The following is a 23,060-nucleotide window of genomic DNA, read 5'->3' as shown; positions in this document are numbered from 1 at the left end:
TATGAAACCCTCTTTTCTGAAATCCTTTGCCAGAGTAGCACAGAGGCATTTTTTCAAACAATGAACAAAAGATTTTATATTACACCGAGGGTGAGGGGAGTCCTTATAAGGGATCCGAACTTTTGTTATACAAATCAGTTATTTTACATTTTCAGGTTCATAGTTGCAGGCTTTAAAAACACAATCTAATTTATATGTTGCCCTTCCCTGGAGGCTCAAGGCAGATTACCACGTCTACAATAAAAACATAGTTGATTTTTAGGATTTAACAATAAAACTTTTAGAAACCTAAACCATTTAAAATCCTAGGAGTATCATTACTATTCCAGTGTGTGTTTGCATGTGTACGGGGGGGGGGGGGGATAAAGTGCCACAGCTATTCATTTTGTGGCATACAGATATCTGTGTATGTTTTGTGTTGATAGGGAGGCCAGCTATTGGTGGTATTTTGTAGGCCTCAAGCATAGACCTGGTGGAATTGCTCTGTCTTGTAGGCACTGCGGAACTGTTTCAAATACCTGAGGGAATGCCTGTCGTTCTATGCCACCCTGCAGGGCTCTACGCTCTGCGGGTACTAACCTGTTGGTTACCTCTGGCCCCAGAGAAGCACGGTCCTGGCCCCTACCTGGTGGAATGAGCTCCCAGTTGAGCTGCAGGCCCTGTGGGAACTTTTGGCATTCCGCAGGGCGTGCAAAATGGAGCTCTTCCATCAGGTAGGGCGATGTGGACGATCGAGTTTGGCCCCCCTGGTGGTAGATAGCACTCAGGCCAAGACACTGATGGCCCTCCCCCAATCCCCATTATTAGGTATCTTGGGGGGACGGGTGTTTGTGTGTGAATTTCCGCCATGTTCTGTATTGTATTGCATCAATCAATCAATCAATATTTATTTACGGTCATTCAGACTAAAATTAAAATGCAAGAGAAAAAACAGTAACAGATGTAACATTCAATATGTAAAACATAGTTTAAGTTGCCAGTGACAATTGGCTCTTTGAACTTTTAAAATTGGATCAGAGAGGAATTTTCTGATTCACATACACAGTAGGCAGTTTCATGGCAGCAGTGCAGAATTTAGCTGTGCAGAGAGTTATTTGCCTGTCTCCGTCTTGAAGCAGCCCCTTGACTTTCTCCTTTGGGGAGGATCTTGGGGAGGTGTTCAAAATTGGCTGAATAAAGTTACATCTGGTGGTATCTTAAATGGGGCAGAACAGGAGCACATGTTCGTCTGACTCTATCCATCCGCTGGCACAAGGACAGAGTCGCTGAGCAAGGGTTTTTTTTTTTTGTAATGCCCCTCCAACACAGCTGTAGGTAGAGCTGAGCATCTCGCTTGGGCGAAGGCCCTTCTATGGGTGTGAAGTTCGAGGTCTGACAGATATGGGGCTGGACAGATATGGGACAGATATGGAGCTGGAACAAGCTTGTATTGGATCCTATCTGGACACAGAAACTCTGGTGTTTTGGCTAGATCACTTTGCCGACTAATGTCCTTGAACCTTTGTTTAATTATGGATTTAGCTTGATCTTGGTGTAAGTTGGCTAGTTTATTTATTATTTTATTTATTTATTTATATTTATATACCGCCCTCCCCGGAGGCTCAGGGCGGTTTACATGGAACACATGAACAATACATGAAACATGTTGTTGTTCCATAAAGCTGAGCTGTGCTAGTTTGCGCTTCACAGTTTTTAGCCAAGTTGACTGAAAGTTGTCTCTTAAGATCAAAGCAGACAATCGCTTTGGGTTAGCTTCAGCCAATAGAGGATCGATAGCATATAGATCTTGTCTTCCACACTTGCATACCTGTTTCCAATCTCACTCTGGCATTTGAAATGCATTTGGGGAGGTGGACGATCTTCCTTAGAAATGTTGACTGCACCCTTTCCAGCAGCATAACACTAGAGGTCGGGGCTCCTGAAAAGGAGCCATATAGCAGCTGGGAAAGTGTCTGGGCTCTGTAGAGCTCTAGGGCAGCTGGCACAAGATATCTTCCCCTGGTTCGATAGAATTTGACAGTGTTGTTATCCGATCTCTGGACTTGCTCAGCAGCATATTGAAAGTGAGCAGTCCTGGCACATGAGGATTGTAATGCCACTCCCAGGTACTTGAACTTATCGACTTCTTCCATTTTATAGTTGTCCAGTTTCCAGATGTTTGGTTTTGTCCTCTTGCCGAAAACCATGACCTTTGTCTTTTGGTAGTTTACTTGGAGTATTGTATTGTATTCTATTGTTAGGTCCGGTTTTTAATGGGGTTTTATTTGGGATTTTAACAAAGGACTATTGTAATTCACCATGAGCCGGTTCCAGGAGAGGCAGGGAATAAATGTATTATTATTACTATTACTATTACTATTACTATTACTATTACTATTACTATTACTATTACTATTACTATTACTATTACTATTACTATTAATAATAATAATAATAATAATAATAATAATAATAATAATAATAATAATAATAATAATAATAATAATACCCCAAAGGACTTTGATCTCGCCTAGAAAAGCATTCCACCAGGGCGGTGCCAGGATTGAGAAGGCCCTGGCTTTGGTTGAGGTCAGTTTAATTTGTCTGGAGCCAGGGATCTTGAGCAGATTTTGTGAGCTCGATCATAAGTTTCTCTTAAGAGCATAAGGGAGGCAGTGATCTTGCAGGCAGGAAGGTTAACACACAACATTCACACAACATAAACTCATCAGCCTCCTTTCCCTCAAATGGATAGCTCATTCATTGCCCAAGAATCTCCAGGAATCTCCAAGCCAGCATTTTCTTCTACAAAATTCCTACAGGGACAGCTTGCAACGCAAGGTGGTAAAGAGGCAGGCAGAGACAGCCTATTCTCCTACCATGTGGGGGGAAAGTGTCCTCCCCCTAGCCTCCCAAGGGCCAGTGATTAACCAGCCTGGAGGGGAAGAAGGGGGCTCTCAGGGGACAGTTGGCCAATAATGTTACCATCCTGAGGTGGGGCATTGTTAAAAAAAATGTTTTTTAAAAAACCTACAACCATGTCCTATCTGCTTTGGAAGCAGACTATATAAGGAAGGAACAGTTATTACATTGTTCTATGTCAGTGTAATTGAAACATTGCATAGTAATGCAATCAACATTGTGTTTTTTAAAAATGGCAGATGTCTCAGGGACAGCTTAGTTAGGTTTTGGTTTTAACCTTCAAGGCCATACGCGGGTTGGCACCCACATATCTGAGGGACCGCCTACCGCTCTATGCCCCCCACAGGGCCTTACGCTCTGCGGGTGAGAACCTGTTGGTCGTCCCCGGCCCGAAGGAAGCGCGCCTAGCCTCGACCAGGGCCAGGGCCTTTTCGGTCCTGGCCCCCACCTGGTGGAATGAGCTCCCGGGTGATCTGCGGGCCCTGCGGGATTTGTCAGCTTTCCGCAGGGCCTGTAAAACGGAGCTCTTCCACCAGGTCTATGGTTGAGGCTGGGGTCAGTGAATCAGGGACATCGCTCCCCCCCTAGGAGTTGGAGTGTACGCTACTCCCCTATCCTTTCCTCTTCACCTCTTAATAATTTGGGGAGGGATGGGATTTTTAGCCGTCATGTTAGTAGATTGATGTTTTAATGGGAATTTTAATGGGGTTAGTTGTTGTGACCCGCCTCGAGCCTGTCGGGAGAGGCGGGAAATAAATATAATAATAATAATAATAATAATAATAATAATAATAATAATAATAATAATAATAATAATAATAATAATAATAATAATAATAATAATAATAATAATAATAATAATAGTTAGGGGCAGGGCAGTGGAAGATGGGGTGAACACAGGTCACTGATGACAGGCAAATGGCAGCACAGTGGGCAAAAACAACTCAAATTTGGGAATTCCTCACTTGGAAAACAGTGAGTCCAGATCCGAAGGAAAAAGTCTTCAATGAAAGGGACCATTTAGAAAACACGGGGTAAGGTGGCATGAAATTCAGATCTTGTGAGTCAGATATTTGCATATTTTGGATCATAGAGAATTCCAAGGCCAGAGCTGGGAAGATCAGGGGCCCTTCCTCAGAGTGCGCCAGAATACCAGGCAAACCCCATACCCCATACCCCAGGGTGGATGCTTTGTCTGGACAGGCTGCGTGGGGTGTGGGGGGACACTGCCACTTATCTTGTGTTTGTGTGAGGTTTTAACCTGGGGGTTAATAGGGGTTTTTATGTTAATTGTTGTTACCCGTCACGAGTCATTTCTGAGAGTGGTGGGATGAAAATCCAATAATAAACAAAATAAAAATTAAGTTGTCACCCTACCTGTCTTGTAAGGCCAACAGAAAACTAGTTTGGAACATGTACTATGATGCTGTAGCAGTCATATCAAAGATGCTGTAGAAACTGACCCAGCAATATCTCTGTACGCAGAGACACAAAGGAAAGCACCGTCAGGGCCATTCCCTGTGACCATGCGCTGGTCCCTCCTTGGTGAATGAATCACAGCCCCACAGAGACAACTCTTTCAACCATGCTCCCCCCCTCGCCCCAGTATTAGCTTTATATTAGAGATGAAAATGTTGAAAGCTTCAATTCCAGGCTCTGCCATGGGAACTAATCTGATTGAGCTAGCAAGTGGAGGTAGGATCTTTTTAGTATTAGCAGACTGTACACCTTCCCATAAATATTTAAAGAGCATGGAGTGCAGTCATTTTAAATTATACTGGAAATATAAGAAATGTGATTCATGATAGAAAAATACATTTGCCACAGGAATAATAATGCCGAATAAAGATGAATATTATGACTTTGCAGCTGAGTGTCTCTGATGGTCAGAAAAAATGACTAGGGAAAAAGCTTTTAGAAGGACCATGGATTAAAATTCTTCATACAGCATTATAAAAAAGATATGTTATATGCTTATCCAGGAAGAAAAACAAGGTAGGTATCTAGCCTTCCCTTGAAAAGATATTATAGTATTTCCCCCTGGTTTACTTTAGTTTATCACAGAGATCAGAGATTAATTTGGGAAGAGGATGTGCTAAATTTGTCTGATCATTTGACTCCTTCCTTCTCTGCCCCCTCAACTTCCTCTGAGCAGAGGAAGCAGCCAGAATGGCTCCACATAACATTTCCAGAGAAGGCAAAACAACAAATAGTATTTCCTTAAATGGGAACAGCATGACGGGTCTCCAAGGCAAACACATACCTCCAGCAAGAGGTTCATCCCCTTTGATGGAGGCATCTTTGTGGTCAAGAAGCACCTCCCTGCTGGCTTGGATCCCTCCCCCCATCTCCTTTCTATGGTCAACATTTTTAGTAGCTTGCAATGGAGCCATTCCTTCCTTCCTTCCTTCCTTCCTCCGAGGAACTCCTAGCATGGACAGAAGCCTTCCATTCAGTACCAGGCCATGACTGTCAAGGAGGTTTGGTACAAAACAGGGGTGGAAACATTATGACCTTAATAACAAAGCACTGGACTCTGATGTGCACGACTGGGTGTCAGAAACCATCTCATGCTGCAAGGCCAATATTTAACCTTGGAGCAGACTTTCTGAGGTCAACAGCCATTGAGGAAACTCTCCTTTACCATATTGATGCACTTTTACATCCCAGATGTTTCAAACAAATTTCAATCAGATGTCAAAGTTCGTCAACGTTTACTCTCCCCATCAGTTTTATTGAAATTCCAAGGCAGATTAGCTTATCATTCACCAGTTGCTCTTAAAGTTGCCTGACTTAATAAGACTGAGCAAACTTTCCAGATCTGACTGCAGGATTTTGAGCTTTAAATTAATTGCCTTCCTCCATGCCCGAGCTTCACAAGAGACTACACCCACCTCAGCTCTTAGAACAAGGGACCGCCTATCTGAGCACTTCCGTCAGAAAACTCCAGCAAGCTGAGACTCCCTGTCCCCAAGGAGGCACACGTGGCCCCAGCTCGGTGAAATGGGCTCCCAGTGGAGATCAGGGCCTTGTCAGATCGCACTCAGTTCCACGGCGCCCGCATGTCTGAGCTCTCCCTACAGCTGAGACAAGTGCAAGGACTTACCCAGCATGGGCCTCCCCACTCTTTGATACTCTTCCCTCCCTTTTTCATTTGAGGCTGTTTTCAGTCCAGAACTGGAAAACAGCATTGGCACACTTAAATATTAGTTGGCATGTATAATGCTTGTTTTAAATGTTTATAACATGTTTAATTTTATTTCTATTTATCATGGAATTGAATTGTTGATCCTTGATGTCTACTGTCCCAAGGCAGCTGACTTGAGAGGGAGACGTATATAAATATAAATAAATAATTCTATGACACTGACTACATATTTGGGCACCCCAGTATACTATGAAAAAACGTAATTAGTGGTTGATCAATAGCCTCAGTAACAGCATCGGTTCATACACCAGCTGCATATAAGAGACGACCAGCTAGTTTAGAGTTCAATACTCTGAGTGCTGAAGGTACAAATAGTTAGAATCATAGAAACATAGAGTTGGAAGGGGCCACACAGGCCATCTAGTCTAACCCCCTGCTCAACGCAGGATCAGCCCAAAGCATCCTAAAGCAAAGTTCCCCTGGCTGCGTCGGAAGCGAACGGCCGCTTTGGGCGCCAAAGCATCGAGCCGTAGCTTCAAGCTGTGCCTTCTTTGGCAGAGAGATTGGTCTGGAAATGCAAAGAAATAATAAAGGAACGAAAGAAGACTTCTGACTTGGCTGAGGGGGTTCTGCCCTGCAACTATGACTGAAAAAGAGACCCCTGGAAAGTCACACTCACCATTTGCAAGTCCGGGATAATATCTGGAGAGCTGACCCGGCAAGGCACGACAAGCATTTTAGCATCCTTGAGGTAGATCACTTTGGGATACTTCGTGTAGGTTTCCACAAACGGCCTCTTGTGATCTGCAGCACATGGGAAGACAATGGCAACAGTGGGCAAACTGACTGGTTTCAGTTGTTGCTCAGTGCGGGGAAGGCTTGGCTTTTCTCCCACAAGAGTTCTCATGTTTGTCCCCAAAGCCAACTAGGGTGGCGCACTTTGGCACACTTCGGATGCTTTGGTGATCTCCAAAGCCCGAGGCGGCAGCAGCGCACCAGAGCTTGAATCTGGCTGGTGCACCGCCACCATTGCTGTCCCTCCCCTCCGTGCAGCAGTGCTGGCCGCCTCGGGCTTCGGTGATCGCCAAAGTGGATGAAGTGCGCCAAAGTGCGCAACCCTAATGCCAAACTTTCAAGGTCAGCTAGTCTGAGAGACAGGGACCTGCTGAAGGCCACCTGGTGAGCTTCACAGCTGACTGGGATTTCCTACAAGACTTACGTCTGCACCAAGTCTTATTTATTCATGTTGTTGACATTATTTATATTTTGCCTTCCTCACTTGAACTCAGGGCAGATTACATAGGTCAATACAGTCAGCCTGCATGGAATACCCAGTGGACACTGCCATAGGAATCAGGGCTGTATAATGAATCAGAAGTCTGGGCCTGGGCTTGGGGCACCTAAGAGATCGCCTTCTGAATATGTCCCCTAGAGGGTGCTTCACTCAGCCACAGGTATGTATATATGGATGTGTTCATTCATTCATTCATTCATTCACCACCCAACTGCTCAGGGCAGTTTACAATAGATCAGAAAATCAACAATCATCTCAACACAAAAAATTCATAGAATCATAGTTTAATCATGATTAATATAATGTTAAAGCCTACTGAACAATAAAATTGGCTGATGACGTGTATTATTCTTGGGTGTTGTTGAGGTGGTTCTAATTAATTCTGGACCTAATTTCCAGATGTTGATTCCTAGTGTGTGTGTGTGGGGGTGTGCTTGTGGAGGGCAGCCAATTGCATTTCTGGCTTTTATTATTGCAGTAATTCATTGGCTCTAATTGAATGCCTGGTGAAAGAGCTCCATTTTGCAGGCCCTGCAGAACTGAGTAAGCTCTGATAAGGCCCTCAGCTCTTCCAGGAGCTCATTCCATCAGGTGGGGACCAGGACGGAAAAGGCCCTGGCCCTTGTTGAGGCCAGACTACCCCTCTTGGGCCAGGGGTCACCAGAATGTTGGAATTGGTGGAGCACAATGTTCTTTGGGGGTATAGGCAGATACGTGGTCCCTCAAGTATGCTAATACCAGCACCTTAAACTAGATCCAGAATTCAACTTGGAGCCAGTGCAGTTGCTTCAGGACCAGTTGAAAATGAGCCTTCCATGGTCTTCTTGCGAGGACTCGAGTCACTGCATTTTGCACCAGTTGCAATTTCCAGGTCAAAGACAAGGGTAGGTCTGCATAGAGTAAGTTACAGAAGTCTAGCCTGGTGGTGACCATTGCATGGACCACATTGGCCAGGTGCACTGGGCTCAGATAGGGCGCTAGTCCCTTTGCCTAGTGAAGATGGTAAAATGTCAATTGAGCTATCTTCCTGACCTGTGCCTCCATTGAAAGGGAGGTGTCGAAGAGAATGCCCAAATTCATAGCAGACTGCACAGCAGTCCACCGCATGCTGTCAAGGCAGGGCAACTGCACTTCCTTGCCTGGCACTTTCCTACTCAGCTACAGAAGCCCATCTTGGAGGGGTTGAGTTTCAGGTGATTCTGCTAGAGCCAGACCATCACTGCTTCCAAACATCTAGCAAATGTTTCAGGGTGAGAGTCCAGCTGGCTGTCAATTAGGAAGTAGATCTGAATATTGGTGACACCCATACCCAAAGCCCTGAACTAGCTGCGCTAGAGGGTGTATAAAGATGTTAAAGTGGGAGAGAGGACCACACCCTGCAGAACTCCGTGAGGGAGTAGGCTGCATCACAACTGGTTCTCTCACACTACAACCCTCTGTTCGCAACCCTGGAAATAGGAGATCAGCCACTGAAGGGCTGTCTCTCGTATTCCAGCATCCAAATAATTTGGCAGCAATTATCACATGAAAATGGCACAATGATTTTCGGAAAAGCTTCTTCACACCTCTGTATCAAGCAATGCAGAGAAGAGACAAGATCCACCATGGTTGCTTCCTTTCTGTCCTTACTACCTCTGTTCTAAAGAGGGCCTTTTCAAACCAGAAGCTACACAAATGGTTTCAGGAGCTGATCTGCTGGACAGTTCCCCAAACACAAACCACAATAACAGGGAGAGCCCAAAGGGCTTGCTTCAGAGTCATGCCATGTTATCCATGAGATTTCCTACAACCAGATTGCCCAATGCCTCCTCCATTTCACACCCAGATGACAGGCCTGTGTATTCTAACCCCATTCAAAGAGAAACCTTTTGTCTGCTTTGTGATGCCTAGGAGAGCCAGGGTGGTGTTGTGGTTAAGAGCAGCAGCTTCCAATCTGGCGAGCCGGTTTGATTCCCTGCTCCTCCATGTGCAGCCAGCTGGTTTACCTTAGGCTAGGAACAGCCCTGATTGTATTGTTCTGACCAAACAGTCCTGCCAGAGTTCTCTCAGCTCCACCTGCCTCATAGGGTGTCTTTTGTGGGAAGAGGAAGGGAATGAGATTGGAAGCCACTTTGAGATGTCTTTGGGCTGTGAAAAGCAGGGTATGAAAACAACTTCTCTTCTTCTCCTTTTTTGTCTTCACTGGCATCTGAAAGGTCACTACCTGTTTAACTGAATAGTAATCATATGGAGAGCCAGCTTGGTGTAGTGGTTAGAGCCAGCTTCTAACCTGGCAAGTGGTTTTCATTCACTGTTCCTCCTCCACATGCAACCAGCTGGGTGACCTTGGGCTTGCCACAGCACTGATAAAGCTGTTTTCACAGAGCACTTCTGTCAGAGCTCTCTCAGCCCCACCTCCCTCACAGAATGTCTGTTGTGGGGAGAGGAAAGGGAAGGCAAATTTAAGCCGCTTTGAGACTCCTTCGGGTAGAGAAAAGCGGCATATAAGAACCAACTCTTCTTCAGTAATCTTCGGGCTCTCTCAGCCTCACCCACCTCACAGGGTGTCTGTTGTGGGGAGAGGAAAGGGAAGGCGAATTTAAGCCGCTTTGAGACTCCTTCGGGTAGAGAAAAGTGGCATAGAAGAACCAACTCTTCTTCAATAAAAAGGGAAGGCGACTGTAAACTGCTTTCTGGACATAAACATATTCTGGGCATAAGCACACTACAGCTTATAGGCAAGGGCATGTTGGGGATTACTGCCCTAGGGCCTCACCTGACTTCGTCACTTCCTTCCAGAGAACAATCAGGGTCTGTCCCCCTTTTCCTCTGGAAGGAAGGACATGACCAACATGCTCGTGCTCACTACACTGTTTCTTGGTGTTCCCTTGATTCTTCTCCAAAGCATTTCTTCCTAAAAGTTGACAGCCAATCCTGACTTGAGAGCAGGAGGTACTTTGGGAGGCCTCGGGAGGTACCATCTTTGGCCGTCTCTTTCAAAGGAGGATGCTTGTCTTAGGACTGTCCTAACTTTGGGACAATTGTCCCCAGGGGAGTCATTCTGTGGTGATCCTTATTACTTTTTCACAAAACCCCAAAGGAGTCCACAGGCACCACTGAGAAGGCCCTGCTCTTTTGATGTTTTTAAATTATAAGAAATATTGGACCCTACTCTCATCTTGCTTCTACAGATTATTGTAAACCAATTCTCCTTGACAGACTGGATTATTGAGAAAAGACAGGAGGGGGGAAATGACCAAGAGCCCTGGAAAAAGCATTACTTTTCTTTGAGGGCCTGTAGAGTATGATTGGCATGGAAAAACCAAGTGCAGGGCCAGTTTACTCCAAGGCCACAGCTGCACAGATTTGTGGGAGTTATGGTGGAAGAGTTGTAGGGCAAGTAGGCCCTGCCTTTCTGCTCTTCCAATCCAACGTTGCAGGCTCCCAGTTAGTTTGTGAAATAAAAAAATTAGTTCACCGTATCAAGCTTTTATGAGGGCAGCAGTTTGTGCAGCAGATCACACAAGGTGTGATGTTTTGTTGTCTGAACATTCCACTGGCACATCAAGACCATTTCTGTGCACCTGGAAAGGTCAGAGTCTTCAAGACGGTGCTTCACAAAAGGTCACTGGAACCTTGTTGTGGTGACAAATGGAACACTGAAGGAAGGGGCTGCTATAAATGCATTCCCAGGGGCTTGAGGAGCCTTGGATACCAGCGTGTCCTTCTCTCTCTAGTCCAGGTGAACCAGCCAAAGGAAAATAGAAAAACAAAGAGACAAATGGCATCTCCTACTATGCCTTTCCATCTTTGTCCATGTGAGAGTAATACATCTGGCTTCTCCTTCCAGCCACCTTCTTTAAACAGTATCTCATCTTTCATCCCAAGGGAAGACAGCAATAACTTGTAATGAGAGTATCAGCCAGTTGTATACCTGTACAGCCAAGGCTGGGATGGAACGACTAAAGGTACCCCAGTGTGTTTTGTTCTTCTTGTTGCATTTGGCATCATGTCATAGAATCACAGAACCATAGAGTTGGAAGGGGTCATGCAGGCCATCTAGTCCAACCCCCTGCTCAACGCAGGATCAGCCCTAAGCATCCTAAAGCATCCAAGAAAAGTGTGTGTCCAACCTTTGCTTGAAGACTGCCAGTGAGGGGGAGCTCACCACCTCCTTAGGCAGCCTATTCCACTGCTGAACTATTTTGACTGTGAAATTTTTTTTCCTGATATCTAGCCTATATTGTTGTACTTGTAGTTTAGGCCCATTACTGCATGTCCTCTCCTCTGCAGCCAACAGAAACAGAATCCTGCCCTCCTCCAAGTGAGAACCTTTCAAATACTTAAAGAGGGCTATCATGTCCCCTCTCAACCTCCTTTTCTCCAGGCTGAACATTCCCAAGTCCCTCAACCTATCTTCATAGGGCTTGGTCCCTTGGCCCCAGATCATCTTCGTCGCTCTCCTCTGTACCCTTTCAATTTTATCTACGTCCTTCTTGAACTGAGGGCTCCAGAACTGCACACAGTACTCCAAGTGTGGTCTGACCAGTGCCGTATACCAGTGGTCCCCAACCTTTTTCCGGCTGGGGACCGGCGGGGTAAGTGCCCCGCCCTCGCAGCGTGCATGCGTGGGGCGGCCCTGATTCCCTCTCCCCCCCCCCTCCCGCAGTAAGAAGCTTCCCGGACCGCAAGCTTGTGGCCCAGGGAAGTTTTTTACTGCAGGGGGGGGCGGGGAGAGGGAACTGCGGCCCGGCGCCCTGGCCTTCGCGGCCCGGCACCGGGCCACGGACTGCAGGTTGGGGACCACTGCCGTATACAATGGGACTATGACATCTTGTGATTTTGATGTGATGCCCCTGTTGATACAGCCCAAAATGACATCTGCCTTTTTTACTGCTGCATCACACTGTCTGCTCATGTTTAGTTTACAATCCACAAGTACCCCAAGGTCTCGTTCACACACAGTGTTACCTAGAAGCGTATCCCCCATCCAGTAGGCATGCTTTTCATTTTTCTGACCCAGATGCAGAACCTTACACTTTACACTTATGTCGCAGCCAACGTGCAGTGACTTCATAGGGTTTTCAAGGAAAGAGACATTCAGAGTAGGGCTGTGTGCTCCGACGCACCTCAGCCGCTCTGGCAATCACTGAAGCCCGAAGTGGCCAGCGCCACAGCTTGGAGGGGAGGGGCAATGCCACTCTGTTTAAAAATCTCCAAAGATGGAGAACCCACCACCTCCCGAGCAAGCCTGTTCCACTGAGGAACTGCTCTGACTATCAGGAACTTCTTCTGGATGTTTAGACGGAATTTCTTTTGAATTAATTTCATCCCATTCGTTCTGGTCCATCCCTCTGGGACAACAGAAAATAACTCTCCAGGCTAAACAGATCAAACTCCCTGAACCTTTCCTCATACAACGTGGTCTTCAAAGCCCTCCTCTGGACACACTCCAGCTTCTCTACATCTTTCTTTAATTGTGGTGCACAAAACTGAACACAGTACTCCAAATGAGATATAAGCAGAGTGGATTAAAGTGGTAACATCACCTGGTGTGATCTGGAAACTATACTTCTATTAATACAGCCCAAAATCCCATCTGCCTTTTTAGCTACCGAGTCACACTGCTGACTCATATTCAGTGTGTGGTCTACTAAGACCCCCCCAGATCCTTTTCACATGTACTACTGCCAAGACATTTGATTTTTCCTGCCTAAATGTAGAAGTTTACATTTGTCACTATTAAAATTCATTTTATTCATTTTAGCCCAGTTTTCCAGTTTGTCGAGGTCATCCTGTATCCTGATTCTGCCTTCTGGTGTATTTGCTCCCCCTCCCAGTTTAGTATCATCTTCAAATTTAATTAGCACACCCTCTATTCCTTCATCCAAATCATTTATGAATATGTTGAATAGCCCAGGGTCCTGGACCGATCCCTGAGGCACTCCACTCATCACTCGTCTTCAAGATGATGACGAACCATTTACAAGCCCCCTTTGGATGTGATCTGTCAACTAGTTCTCCATCCACCTAAGAGTAATAGGATCCATACTGCATTTTACCAACTTGCCAATAAGAATATCAAATGGAACTTTATCAAAAGCCTTATTGTACCCAAGGTAAACCATGTCCACAGCATTCCCATGACCTAGCAAGGTAGTGTTTGATAATTTGTTCTAAAATACTGCCAGCTAGAAATGTCAAGCTGACGGGCCAGAAGTTACCCAGACCCTCCTTTTTCCACTTCCAGAAGATGGGGGACAACATTTGCCTGCCTCCAGTCTTCTGGCACTTCACCTGTTCTCCAAGAAGTGTCAAAAAGAATGGACAGAAATCACATCTGCCAGTATTACATCTGCATACCTCTGGAGACAACAAGTCCAGTTTACATACTTTGGCTTCTACGCCTCTCAGTAGGGAATCCCCAATTACCAGCATATGCATCGTAGTCCTAACATATCGGGGAGCGGAAGAACATAGTCCTCTCATCCACAGGAGCCTGTAAAACATCTTCTGAGCTACAGGGGAGTGGGGGAATAGCCCTTGTTCCTGTGGTCCAGAGTCAGGGGCCTATGAAACGTCTTCTGAGCTACAGGGGAGTGGGGGAATAGCCCTTGTTCCTGTGGTCCAGAGTCAGGGGCCTATGAAACATCTTCTGAGCCAACTGGGACACAGGCAAGACGGTCCTTCAGCAAATCTGACCTCATGGTATGATAACGAAGAGCAGTAGAAGCAGATCTAAGAATATTGTTCACTGTCTTGGGAAACCTAAACTGGATGGAAAGGAAGTTTAAAAATGGTACAAATAAATACATTTAAATTGAACAAAATTTTAAGGAATGCTCCTACAACAGCTGTTTTTGTAAAGGAGACTAGCAGCGTCTCTGCTAGAATGTTAGTTCCTTTGCAACAGGAACTGCATGTTGATGGATACCACAAGAAAACATTAATCTTGGACGACTGTGAGCATACATTGAACCTCCAGGTGGTGCCTGGAGATTCCCAGAAATACAAAAGATCTCCTGACTCCAGAGATCAATTCCACTGGAGAAAATGGCTGCTTTGCGGTGTGTAATGAATGGCATCATATTCCACTCCTGTCCTTCCCAGGGCCCACCTCCCAAATCTCCAGGAATTTCACCGCCCAAAGTTGGCAACTATGGAACCCTAGATGCTACATGGCAGGGAGGGGTGAATGTCGGTGGGACACATTTCGGTTCTGTGCATGGAATAGATAAGGAACTCCACAAGTTCTACAAAAGGGAGGGGCTAATCCCAGCTGCCCTGTGGAGTCCACAGTCGCGGCACGTCAGATCTGAGCCAAGAGATGCTGCCACACCACAGATGATGCTATCTCAACCAGGGTTTTGGGATGGCCCAGGAAATTTGTTAAACACTTATTGGGTGATATGGTTATGTCAACCCGTTTCCACCCTCTCAAAATGGCCAATGATGGGCCTGGAAGGGGTGGGAAGGGGAGGGGTCCTGGGTGGGCGTTCTGCTTCCCAACCATTTACTGCACATTCACACCCCTAAAGACTGTTATGGAGGGAATATGGCTCACTGGAAGAGCATCCACGGCATGCAGGAGATGCCTGGTTCAACCTTCAGTTCCCAGTTAAAAGGACCAGATTACAGGTGTCATGAAAGACCCTTCTCTACCTGAGACCCTGGAGAGTCACTGCCAGCATCAGGCAGCTTCATGTATGTCCGCACATCTGTTGTGAGTTCCTCATCCTCCTTCTTGCAAAAAAAATGAACACAAGATCCAATGGAATGAAATTAATTCCAAAGAAATTCCATCTCAACATCTGGAAGAAGCTCCTGACATTTAGAGCGGATTCTCAGTGGAACAGGCTTCCTCAGGAGGTGGTGGGTTCTCCATCTATGGAAATTTTTGAACAGAGGCTGGATAGCCATCTGACGGAGAGACTGATTATGTGAAGGCTCAAGGGGGTGGCAGGTTACAGTGGATGAGCGAGAGGGATGTGAGTGCCCTGCATGGTGCAGGGGGTGGGACTAGATGACCCACGAGGTCCCTTCCAACTCTATGATTCTAGGATTCTACCTTTCCACCCTATCCCATCTCAGGTTCTGTTTCTTGGCCACTCCAAAAGTATGACAGACAGAACTGCTTTGCCTGTCAAACAAAGATGGGTTTCTGGTGGCCAGATCAGTTCCTGCAAGGAGTTTTGCTTGCACCAGAGCAAGGGAATGCCCCTTTGCCGGTTCAAAGAACGAATGGTTAGTGTTAACTGTCAGACCAGATCAGATTGTGACCTCCACTGCGTCAGATCAGGAGAGGTTAGCCTCTGGCACTGATTGAAAGTTGACTCAGCCCCTGGAGCAGGAGAGGCAAAGTTTGTGCTCTTCCCACTCACCTGAAAGCCTGCCCTGGTCCCTGAAGGAAAGGAAGGGCCAGGAGTCGGGGAGACACGCTGCACCTGGAGACAGGCAGGCCTTGCTAAGCATTTGGGCTTATCAGGGAAGCCAGAGAGATGGGAAGGGCTCTCTTCCTAGCTCCTGCAGACAGAAAGTCTAGCTCGGCAGGTCAGTGGGAGTTTGCAGGAAGACAGCCGGGTGGGGTGCCAAACGCTGACCTCCGACACGGCACCAGAAAGCATGCGTGCACGCACACAAACACACACACACCGAGGAGGCCTGGAGAAGTCCCTGATGGGCAGGGGGGTGAGGAAGAGGCCTGCATGACAAGCATCGTCAGTCTCTCTGGTAGAGGAACAACAGTCAGCTAAAGGATCCTGGGAGTTTTGAGAGGGGAAGCAAACCCCAGCAAGTCCTCAGGATTCTTTATCACTGTGCTGGAGCTCTTAAAGCTCTTGCATGTTAAAAAACAAAATGCCCCAAATGGTTTAAAGTTGCCAACTTTAGGCAGGGAAATACCTGGAGACTGGGAAGGGGGGGCTGAGGAGGGTAAGATTTGGAGAGGGGAGGAGCCTCAGTAGCATCTAATGCCCTAAATCAGGGGTAGTCAACCTGTGGTCCTCCAGAGGTTCATGGACTACCATTCCCATGAGCACCTGCCAGCAAATGCAGGTTGACTACCCCTGCCCTAAATCCCACCCTCCAGAACAGCCATTTCATCCATGGGACGGTCGACTGGAGGCCTATTGTGATTTCAAGAGAGCTCCAGGTTCCAGCTGGAGGCTGGCACACTATTTAAAAGCACGAGAAGGAAATGGCTTGCACAGGCAGAAACCTACACATGTCTTGCCCACTTTGCACCCTTTATATTTCCCCTGGCTTCACCACGAAGGCTGCTTTCAGGATCTCCTCACAGTCAACGCAGCTCCGAGGGCCAGCTCTATCCCCAGCCATTGTTTCCATGCTCACTGTGGGGAAATCTACCCACTTCAGCCTGGGTGCGCATTCTCAGGAGCAGAGGAACAAAAGCTGTCACTTCACGGAGGCAGAGGGGGAAAAGACCCCTCCTTTCCCCACCATACAGGGGAATGTTATGGGGAAGCCAAAATGAAGTTGCACCGTGCTTCGTTTTGAACCCGGCAATGCCGTGCCAATTGCTGACACCCCCGGTCAACGTTGGCCCAGCAGTGACGGGATGGGAGGAATTCCTTTTGGAAGCACGAGGGATCTGGGGAGTCTAGGGCCCAGGGTCACTGCTGATGCTACTCCTGGTCTTTCACCGTTCACCATGCTGGGGGGGGGGGGCATTTATTGCTTGTTTGAATTCCTAAGCAGCTGTGACAGCCACAGCTTGAGGGGTGAGGCCTGAGGAAGGCTAGAGGCCCCCGGAGTTTGCCTTCAGGGTCCTGCAGGATCCAGGAGAAGGAAAAGAGCCGGGGAACTTGAGTCCGTCCATGGAGGATCTGCTCTCCATCCTCATTGCAAAGGCAGTGTGCTGCCAAAGCATCCAAAGAACTGGAGAAGTTGTGGGCTGGGCGGCTGGGAGGCTTGTGGTCACATGTGGGTTTTTTAGTGCATGGCTGGGGGAGCAAAAGAAACCCACTTAAAACTCAGCTCATGGAAACTGTTTGAACATTAAGTTTCCAAGTCCCAGGAGCAAAAGCAAAACAAACAGAGCGGCTCACTCAGTGGCTGCCGACTCCAACTCCCTCGTTTAAAGAAAGCAAGGGGGCACTTGTCCTGAAGCACGGAAGTAGTGGAGTCAGAGCTGCTTCCTTCATTCTGAAGAGGGCCAGGAATCCAGTCTTTGGGGACCCTGTTTCTACACTGTTCACCTGAGCCCCGTTTTCACTTGCCCCCGCTTTGTTGGCCAGTGGTAACTCATGTTATTTTGCTGCTGGCATCGCAACAATAGGTCCAACATGAGGCCATCGAAACTACTCATAAACTGGTTCACCTAGGCCACCACAGCAATCCTATTTCAAAGCAGCGAGGACGCAGTGAGGGTGAGGATAGTGAGGGCCACGGTGAAGCAAGGGCACCAGATAGCAATGAAACGACAGGCACTTTCAGCAAGGTTGCTTTGGAAACGCATCCAGGTGCATCAGGGACGCTCACCTGGCCTCGACCCGGGCCAGGGCCTTTTCGGTCCTGGCCCCAACGTGGGGGAATGAGCAACCGGAAGAGCTAAGGGCCCTGCCGGAGTGGTCAACCTTCCGCAGAGCCTGCAAGACGGAGCTCTTCCGCCGGGCGTATGGTTGAGGCCAGGGCAGGGTCCCGATATTCGATCTAGGACCCCCCATGTCTATTGTCCATCGGTGTGATTGGAAACCTCACCCCCACCAGTAGAACACCAGTAGAACAACAGGAAGATAGGCCTTTGGCTGGACGAAGGGACGAGGAAGTTAGTGGTTCTTTTTGGCTGCCACCTTAGTACTTGTAGTAGCATTTTTAAGGGAAATTATGGGATTTTATTGTGTTTTTTATTCCTTTATTGTCTGTAAACTGCCGTGAGCCCACCCGGGAACAGCGGTATGTAAATCTAAATATAAATGAACGAACAAACAAACAAACAAACCTTTCCAAATATGTATCAACATTATGTGCATCACTAATTAAGTACATTAATTTATGTATTCAGCAGGTTCTGTGAGTGAACTCTCTGCTATTATGCTTTGGAAATTCTGTAGCACTTACTGCTTAATTTTAAAAATGCCACTTAAGTAATTTCCTGGTTGAGTGAAAACCACTGCACAGGCCAAAGGATCTATTCTTTCCGTAACCCTATGGCTTCCCACCACAACTACAGCCTTAAGGTCACCAAAACAATGGCAGCTGATGTGAAGTCTACCCGAAAATAGACAGCATGTGGTTCCTCAGAGAGACACTGGGGATTGTTCATTAGCCTGGGCAAACAGAATGACACGGAGGCCCACATTCAATGATACGATGCTGGTGGCACAGATTGGCACAGTCTGACGGAATTCCACAAAGAAGGCCGACAAAACAACGGCAAGGTCAGGAAACAGAGGTGGAGCAGCAAGACTTCCACCCCAGTTGGGCTCAGTGATTTCAGCATTAGCCTGGAATAGGGGGGGACGATACTATTCTTCTTCATCTCCTGTTACAATGGCCTTGTGCTCTCAGAGGAGGAGTGGTTGACTCACAGATTCTCACACCCCACCTGCCACCACACCAGCTGTGCACCTACGCCTTCAGAAAACAAGAACTCCAACACAATGGGTAAGCCAATGGCTTCACTCCGGAGGAGAATTAAACTGACCAAAAGCCACACAAAGAGCTGAGCAACGTAATCCTAAAAAGAATTGCACCCTTCTAAGAGCGCTGACTTCAGTGGATGGAGATAACTCTACCTAGGACTGACCTCCAAATTCCTTAAGAAAAGTTGCAGGCAGGACTATTTTTTACAAGATTTGTTTATCAAAAAGGTCCCCAAGCTCTTTGAACCTTTGGAATTCTGACACAGTCTGGGGGCTGCAACCACAAAATGGTGACTGCAGGAGGCAGAGCCAGTCACAAAATGGCGCCCACAACTTATCTTCAAGCACATGGTGAGGAGATTGTTGGGCTGTTATGGCAGCTACTGACAAAGAGCATTTCTTCTAGTGCAGATACATTACAGTTTTTTTTAAGTTGATTTTCTTGTTTCACAGCAAAGGCTTAAAAAAAAAACTCGCCTAAGCATTAAACTTGGGCCTTCTTTTGTAGTGCCAAGAGCATAGTGTTTTATAATAATAAAAGCACTCCTTCCCTTGGCTTTTGACCAGTTTAGTGCGGTCAAATAAGAGGCAAGTAATTTGACCATATCTGACTGTTAAATTATGGGACGCGGTTGTAGTCAGACCGAGAGTCTGTGCATGCCTTAAAGGCACCACACACATCTCTAGTTGTCTCCTGAGACTCCGAAGGGAGGACAGAACACTTTAATGCCGGAGAAGCTGTTGGGGAGGTGGGGGAGAGAAGGGAGGACAGGAAATCATTTGTCTGGATTCCTTGTGATGACAGGGCAAGCTCCTACGATGCGTGCCTAGTCCCCATTCCCAGCTGGGCTTGTGCTCTGCCTAGACTTCCTCTCTCCTATCCATCCATTCCAATCTCCATTATTTCCTATGATGACAAAACCCAGATTCCGTCGTCTGTTCTCACCAAAGGAAACAATGGAGGTCACATTGGGCAACCTCTTTGGGTGCCCCTAGAACTGGACCCTCCAATCCAATCTTTTTGCAATGTGGTGAATCTTTTGAGGAGAGGATCCTGTAGCCAAATGGCAAGTTTGGTGCCTCAACCTCAAACCCCTCCCAACCCAGACCCTGGAAAAGACTGAAAGGCGGAAATCCCCATAGACTTGAATGGCGCTGTTGGGTTTAACAGGTCGATTAGGCCAAATCACAACTACACTATAGCTCAGGAGGGGCCATATGGTGGCTCTCCAGATGTCCATGGACTACAATTCCCTGTTGGCAGGGTCTACTGGTAATTGTAGTCCATGGACACCTGAAGAACCACCCTTAGGTGATCTGGCCAAATTGATTTTCAGTACATACGCCTCCTGGCCACGCATCAGCATTACTCAGGCGGATGGGGGGCACCAAAGCACTTACCTTTGACAAACAGGTATATCTTGGCCTTGAGTTCTTCATTGGAACGGAAGTGGCTGTAAAGACAGGTGACGTAGCCGGTGTCCTCGGTGAAAGCGTGGTCTGTCGTGAGCGTGCTACAGGTCAGCCAGGGCCGGTCTGAACACTTCTGCTCATAAACACGCCACCTCCCATCATCGTCGGAGGGGTCATTTCCCCAGAGCCACATCAAACCGGGCAAGCCCCTATTAACAGAGCAAATGGGGAACAGGTTTAGTATTCAAGGAGAGAGGGAGGAGGGATCTCTCTGGGAGAGAGCTGTGTGCGTCAGCGGCCGAAGTGACCTTCGAGCCCAAAGTAGGCAGTAGAATTATTCCTCTGCATTTGAAAATGGTCAGGCAGACCTTAGATGGCTGCAGGACCAATTTTTGGGGGAAATTTTCCATTTATTTCCTTCTGAATTTGAATTTTAGAGACTGAGAAGGGATTGCATTTATCATGTTTTGCCCTTCTGAAAATGCTTAGCTTGTATACGTATTGGATGTCTGAATATCAAAACAGATTAGTTTGTGCAGTAGGTGCCCCCAAATAAACGTGCCACCCCCCAAATAAACTTATGCAGCATTGTCTGTCTATGTAGAGTGGGGAAAGTCTTCCTTTCCCTTTGGCTTCCAGCTGAAGATATTTAATTCTCTCCCAATGTTCCGCGACAGAACCCTGGCACTTAACAAGCATAAATCTCCATGAGCCCTGTCCAATTCCCACGTTATCAGTTACCTGCAGGTTATGGTGAAGGGTTCTCCTGCGTGGACGATAATGTGATCTCTGGCAAAGCTCAGCTCTGGTTTCATCCGCCTCTCTTCCTTGGCAAGCCCTGAGCCAAAACAAGCACACAAAAGCAATGAGATCTATTAGGTGTGAATTCTTCAGTGCAAAGGTTTTCCCTTCAAAAAACGGCAACTGGCGGGATTATTTTTGAACTACTTCTATTTCCCCTGCTTAAGGAGATGAAGTGATTCTGGGTGAGGTGGGGGAGTGTAAAGCAATCAGAAATCAGATCACAAGAACAGAATCAGCAGGACTGTTGCCTCGCTGGCTGCTTAGTCCCTTTGTCTAATGACTAAAATGCCTCAGTCTTTCCTTCACACACTATGGAGGACAATTAAACCATATCTTTGTCATTCCGGTGGTTTTCAGTGCACTTTGCCGATGTAAACAGTGCTTAACGCAGTAGAAGAGATGAAATGCATAATTGGCAGGTTAACATGGATAGAGAGGTTGTCGAGAGGCATTTAGCTGCACTGGATGAGTTCAAATCCCCTGGTCCAGATGAAATGCACCCGAGAGTACTCAAAGAACTTTCCAGAGAACTTGCACAGCCCTTGTCCATCATCTTCGGAACCTCTTTAAGGACTGGAGATGTCCCGGAGGACTGGAAAAGAGCAAACGTTATTCCGATCTTCAAAAAAGGGAGGAAGGATGACCCGGGAAACTACAGACCAGTGAGTCTGACCTCTGTTGTGGGGAAGATAATGGAGCAGATATTAAAGGGAGCGATCTGCAAACATCTGGAGGACAATTTGGTGATCCAAGGAAGTCAGCATGGATTTGTCTCCAACAGGTCCTGCCAGACCAACCTAGTTTCCTTTTTTGACCAAGTAACAGGTTTGCTGGATCGGGGAAATTTGGTTGATGTCATTTACTTGGATTTTAGTAAAGCTTTTGACAAGGTTCCCCATGATGTTCTGATGGATAAGTTGAAGGACTGCAATCTGGATTTTCAGATCGTTAGGTGGATAGGGAATTGGTTAGAGAACCGCACTCAAAGAGTTGTTGTCAATGGTGTTTCATCAGACTGGAGAGAGGTGAGTAGCGGGGTACCTCAGGGTTCAGTGCTCGGCCCGGTACTTTTTAACATATTTATTAATGATCTAGATGAGGGGGTGGAGGGACTACTCATCAAGTTTGCAGATGACACCAAATTGGGAGGACTGGCAAATACTCCGGAAGATAGAGACAGAGTTCAACGAGATCTGAACACAATGGAAAAATGGGCAAATGAGAACAAGATGCAATTTAATAAAGATAAGTGTAAAGTTCTGCATCTGGGTCAGAAAAATGAAAAGCATGCCTACTGGATGGGGGATACGCTTCTAGGTAGCACTGTGTGTGAACGAGACCTTGGGGTACTTATGGATTGTAAACTAAACATGAGCAGGCAGTGTGATGCAGCGGTAAAAAAGGCAAATGCCATTTTGGGCTGTATCAACAGAGGCATCACATCAAAATCACAAGATGTCATAGTCCCGTTGTATACGGCGCTGGTCAGACCACACCTGGAGTACTGTGTGCAGTTCTGGAGGCCTCACTTCAAGAAGGACATCGATAAAATTGAAAGGGTACAGAGGAGAGTGACGAAGATGATCTGGGACCAAGGGACCAAGCCCTATGAAGATAGGTTGAGGGACTTGGGAATGTTCAGCCTGGAGAAAAGGAGGTTGAGAGGGGACATGATAGCCCTCTTTAAGTATTTGAAAGGTTGTCACTTGGAGGAGGGCAGGATGCTGTTTCTGCTGGCTGCAGAGGAGAGGACACGCAGTAATGGGTTTAAACTTCAAGTACAACGATATAGGCTAGATATCAGGAAAAAGTTTTTCACAGTCAGAGTAGTTCAGCAGTGGAATAGGCTGCCTAAGGAGGTGGTGAGCGCCCCCTCACTGGAAGTCTTCAAGCAAAGGTTGGATACACACTATTCTTG

General features: G+C 46.8%; 1 protein-coding gene across 3 annotated transcripts in view; it reads right to left on the bottom strand.

Moving 5' to 3' along the window:
- Window positions 1-23,060, bottom strand: part of LOC143823229 (vascular endothelial growth factor receptor kdr-like) — a 157,571-nt gene that overhangs the window by 93,221 nt on the left and 41,290 nt on the right. For all 3 annotated transcript variants that reach the window (XM_077309336.1, XM_077309337.1, XM_077309338.1), the window contains exons 2-4: window positions 21,080-21,176; window positions 20,327-20,547; window positions 6,729-6,853 (exon numbers count right to left, since the gene is read on the bottom strand). In XM_077309336.1, the coding sequence (XP_077165451.1) occupies window positions 6,729-6,853; window positions 20,327-20,547; window positions 21,080-21,176 (443 nt within the window). The remainder of the gene's footprint in view (window positions 1-6,728; window positions 6,854-20,326; window positions 20,548-21,079; window positions 21,177-23,060) is intronic.

Source organism: Paroedura picta, chromosome 13 (genome assembly GCF_049243985.1).
Source record: "Paroedura picta isolate Pp20150507F chromosome 13, Ppicta_v3.0, whole genome shotgun sequence".
NCBI classification, from domain to species: Eukaryota; Metazoa; Chordata; class Lepidosauria; order Squamata; family Gekkonidae; genus Paroedura; species Paroedura picta.
This window is presented reverse-complemented; position numbering and strand designations above follow the sequence as displayed.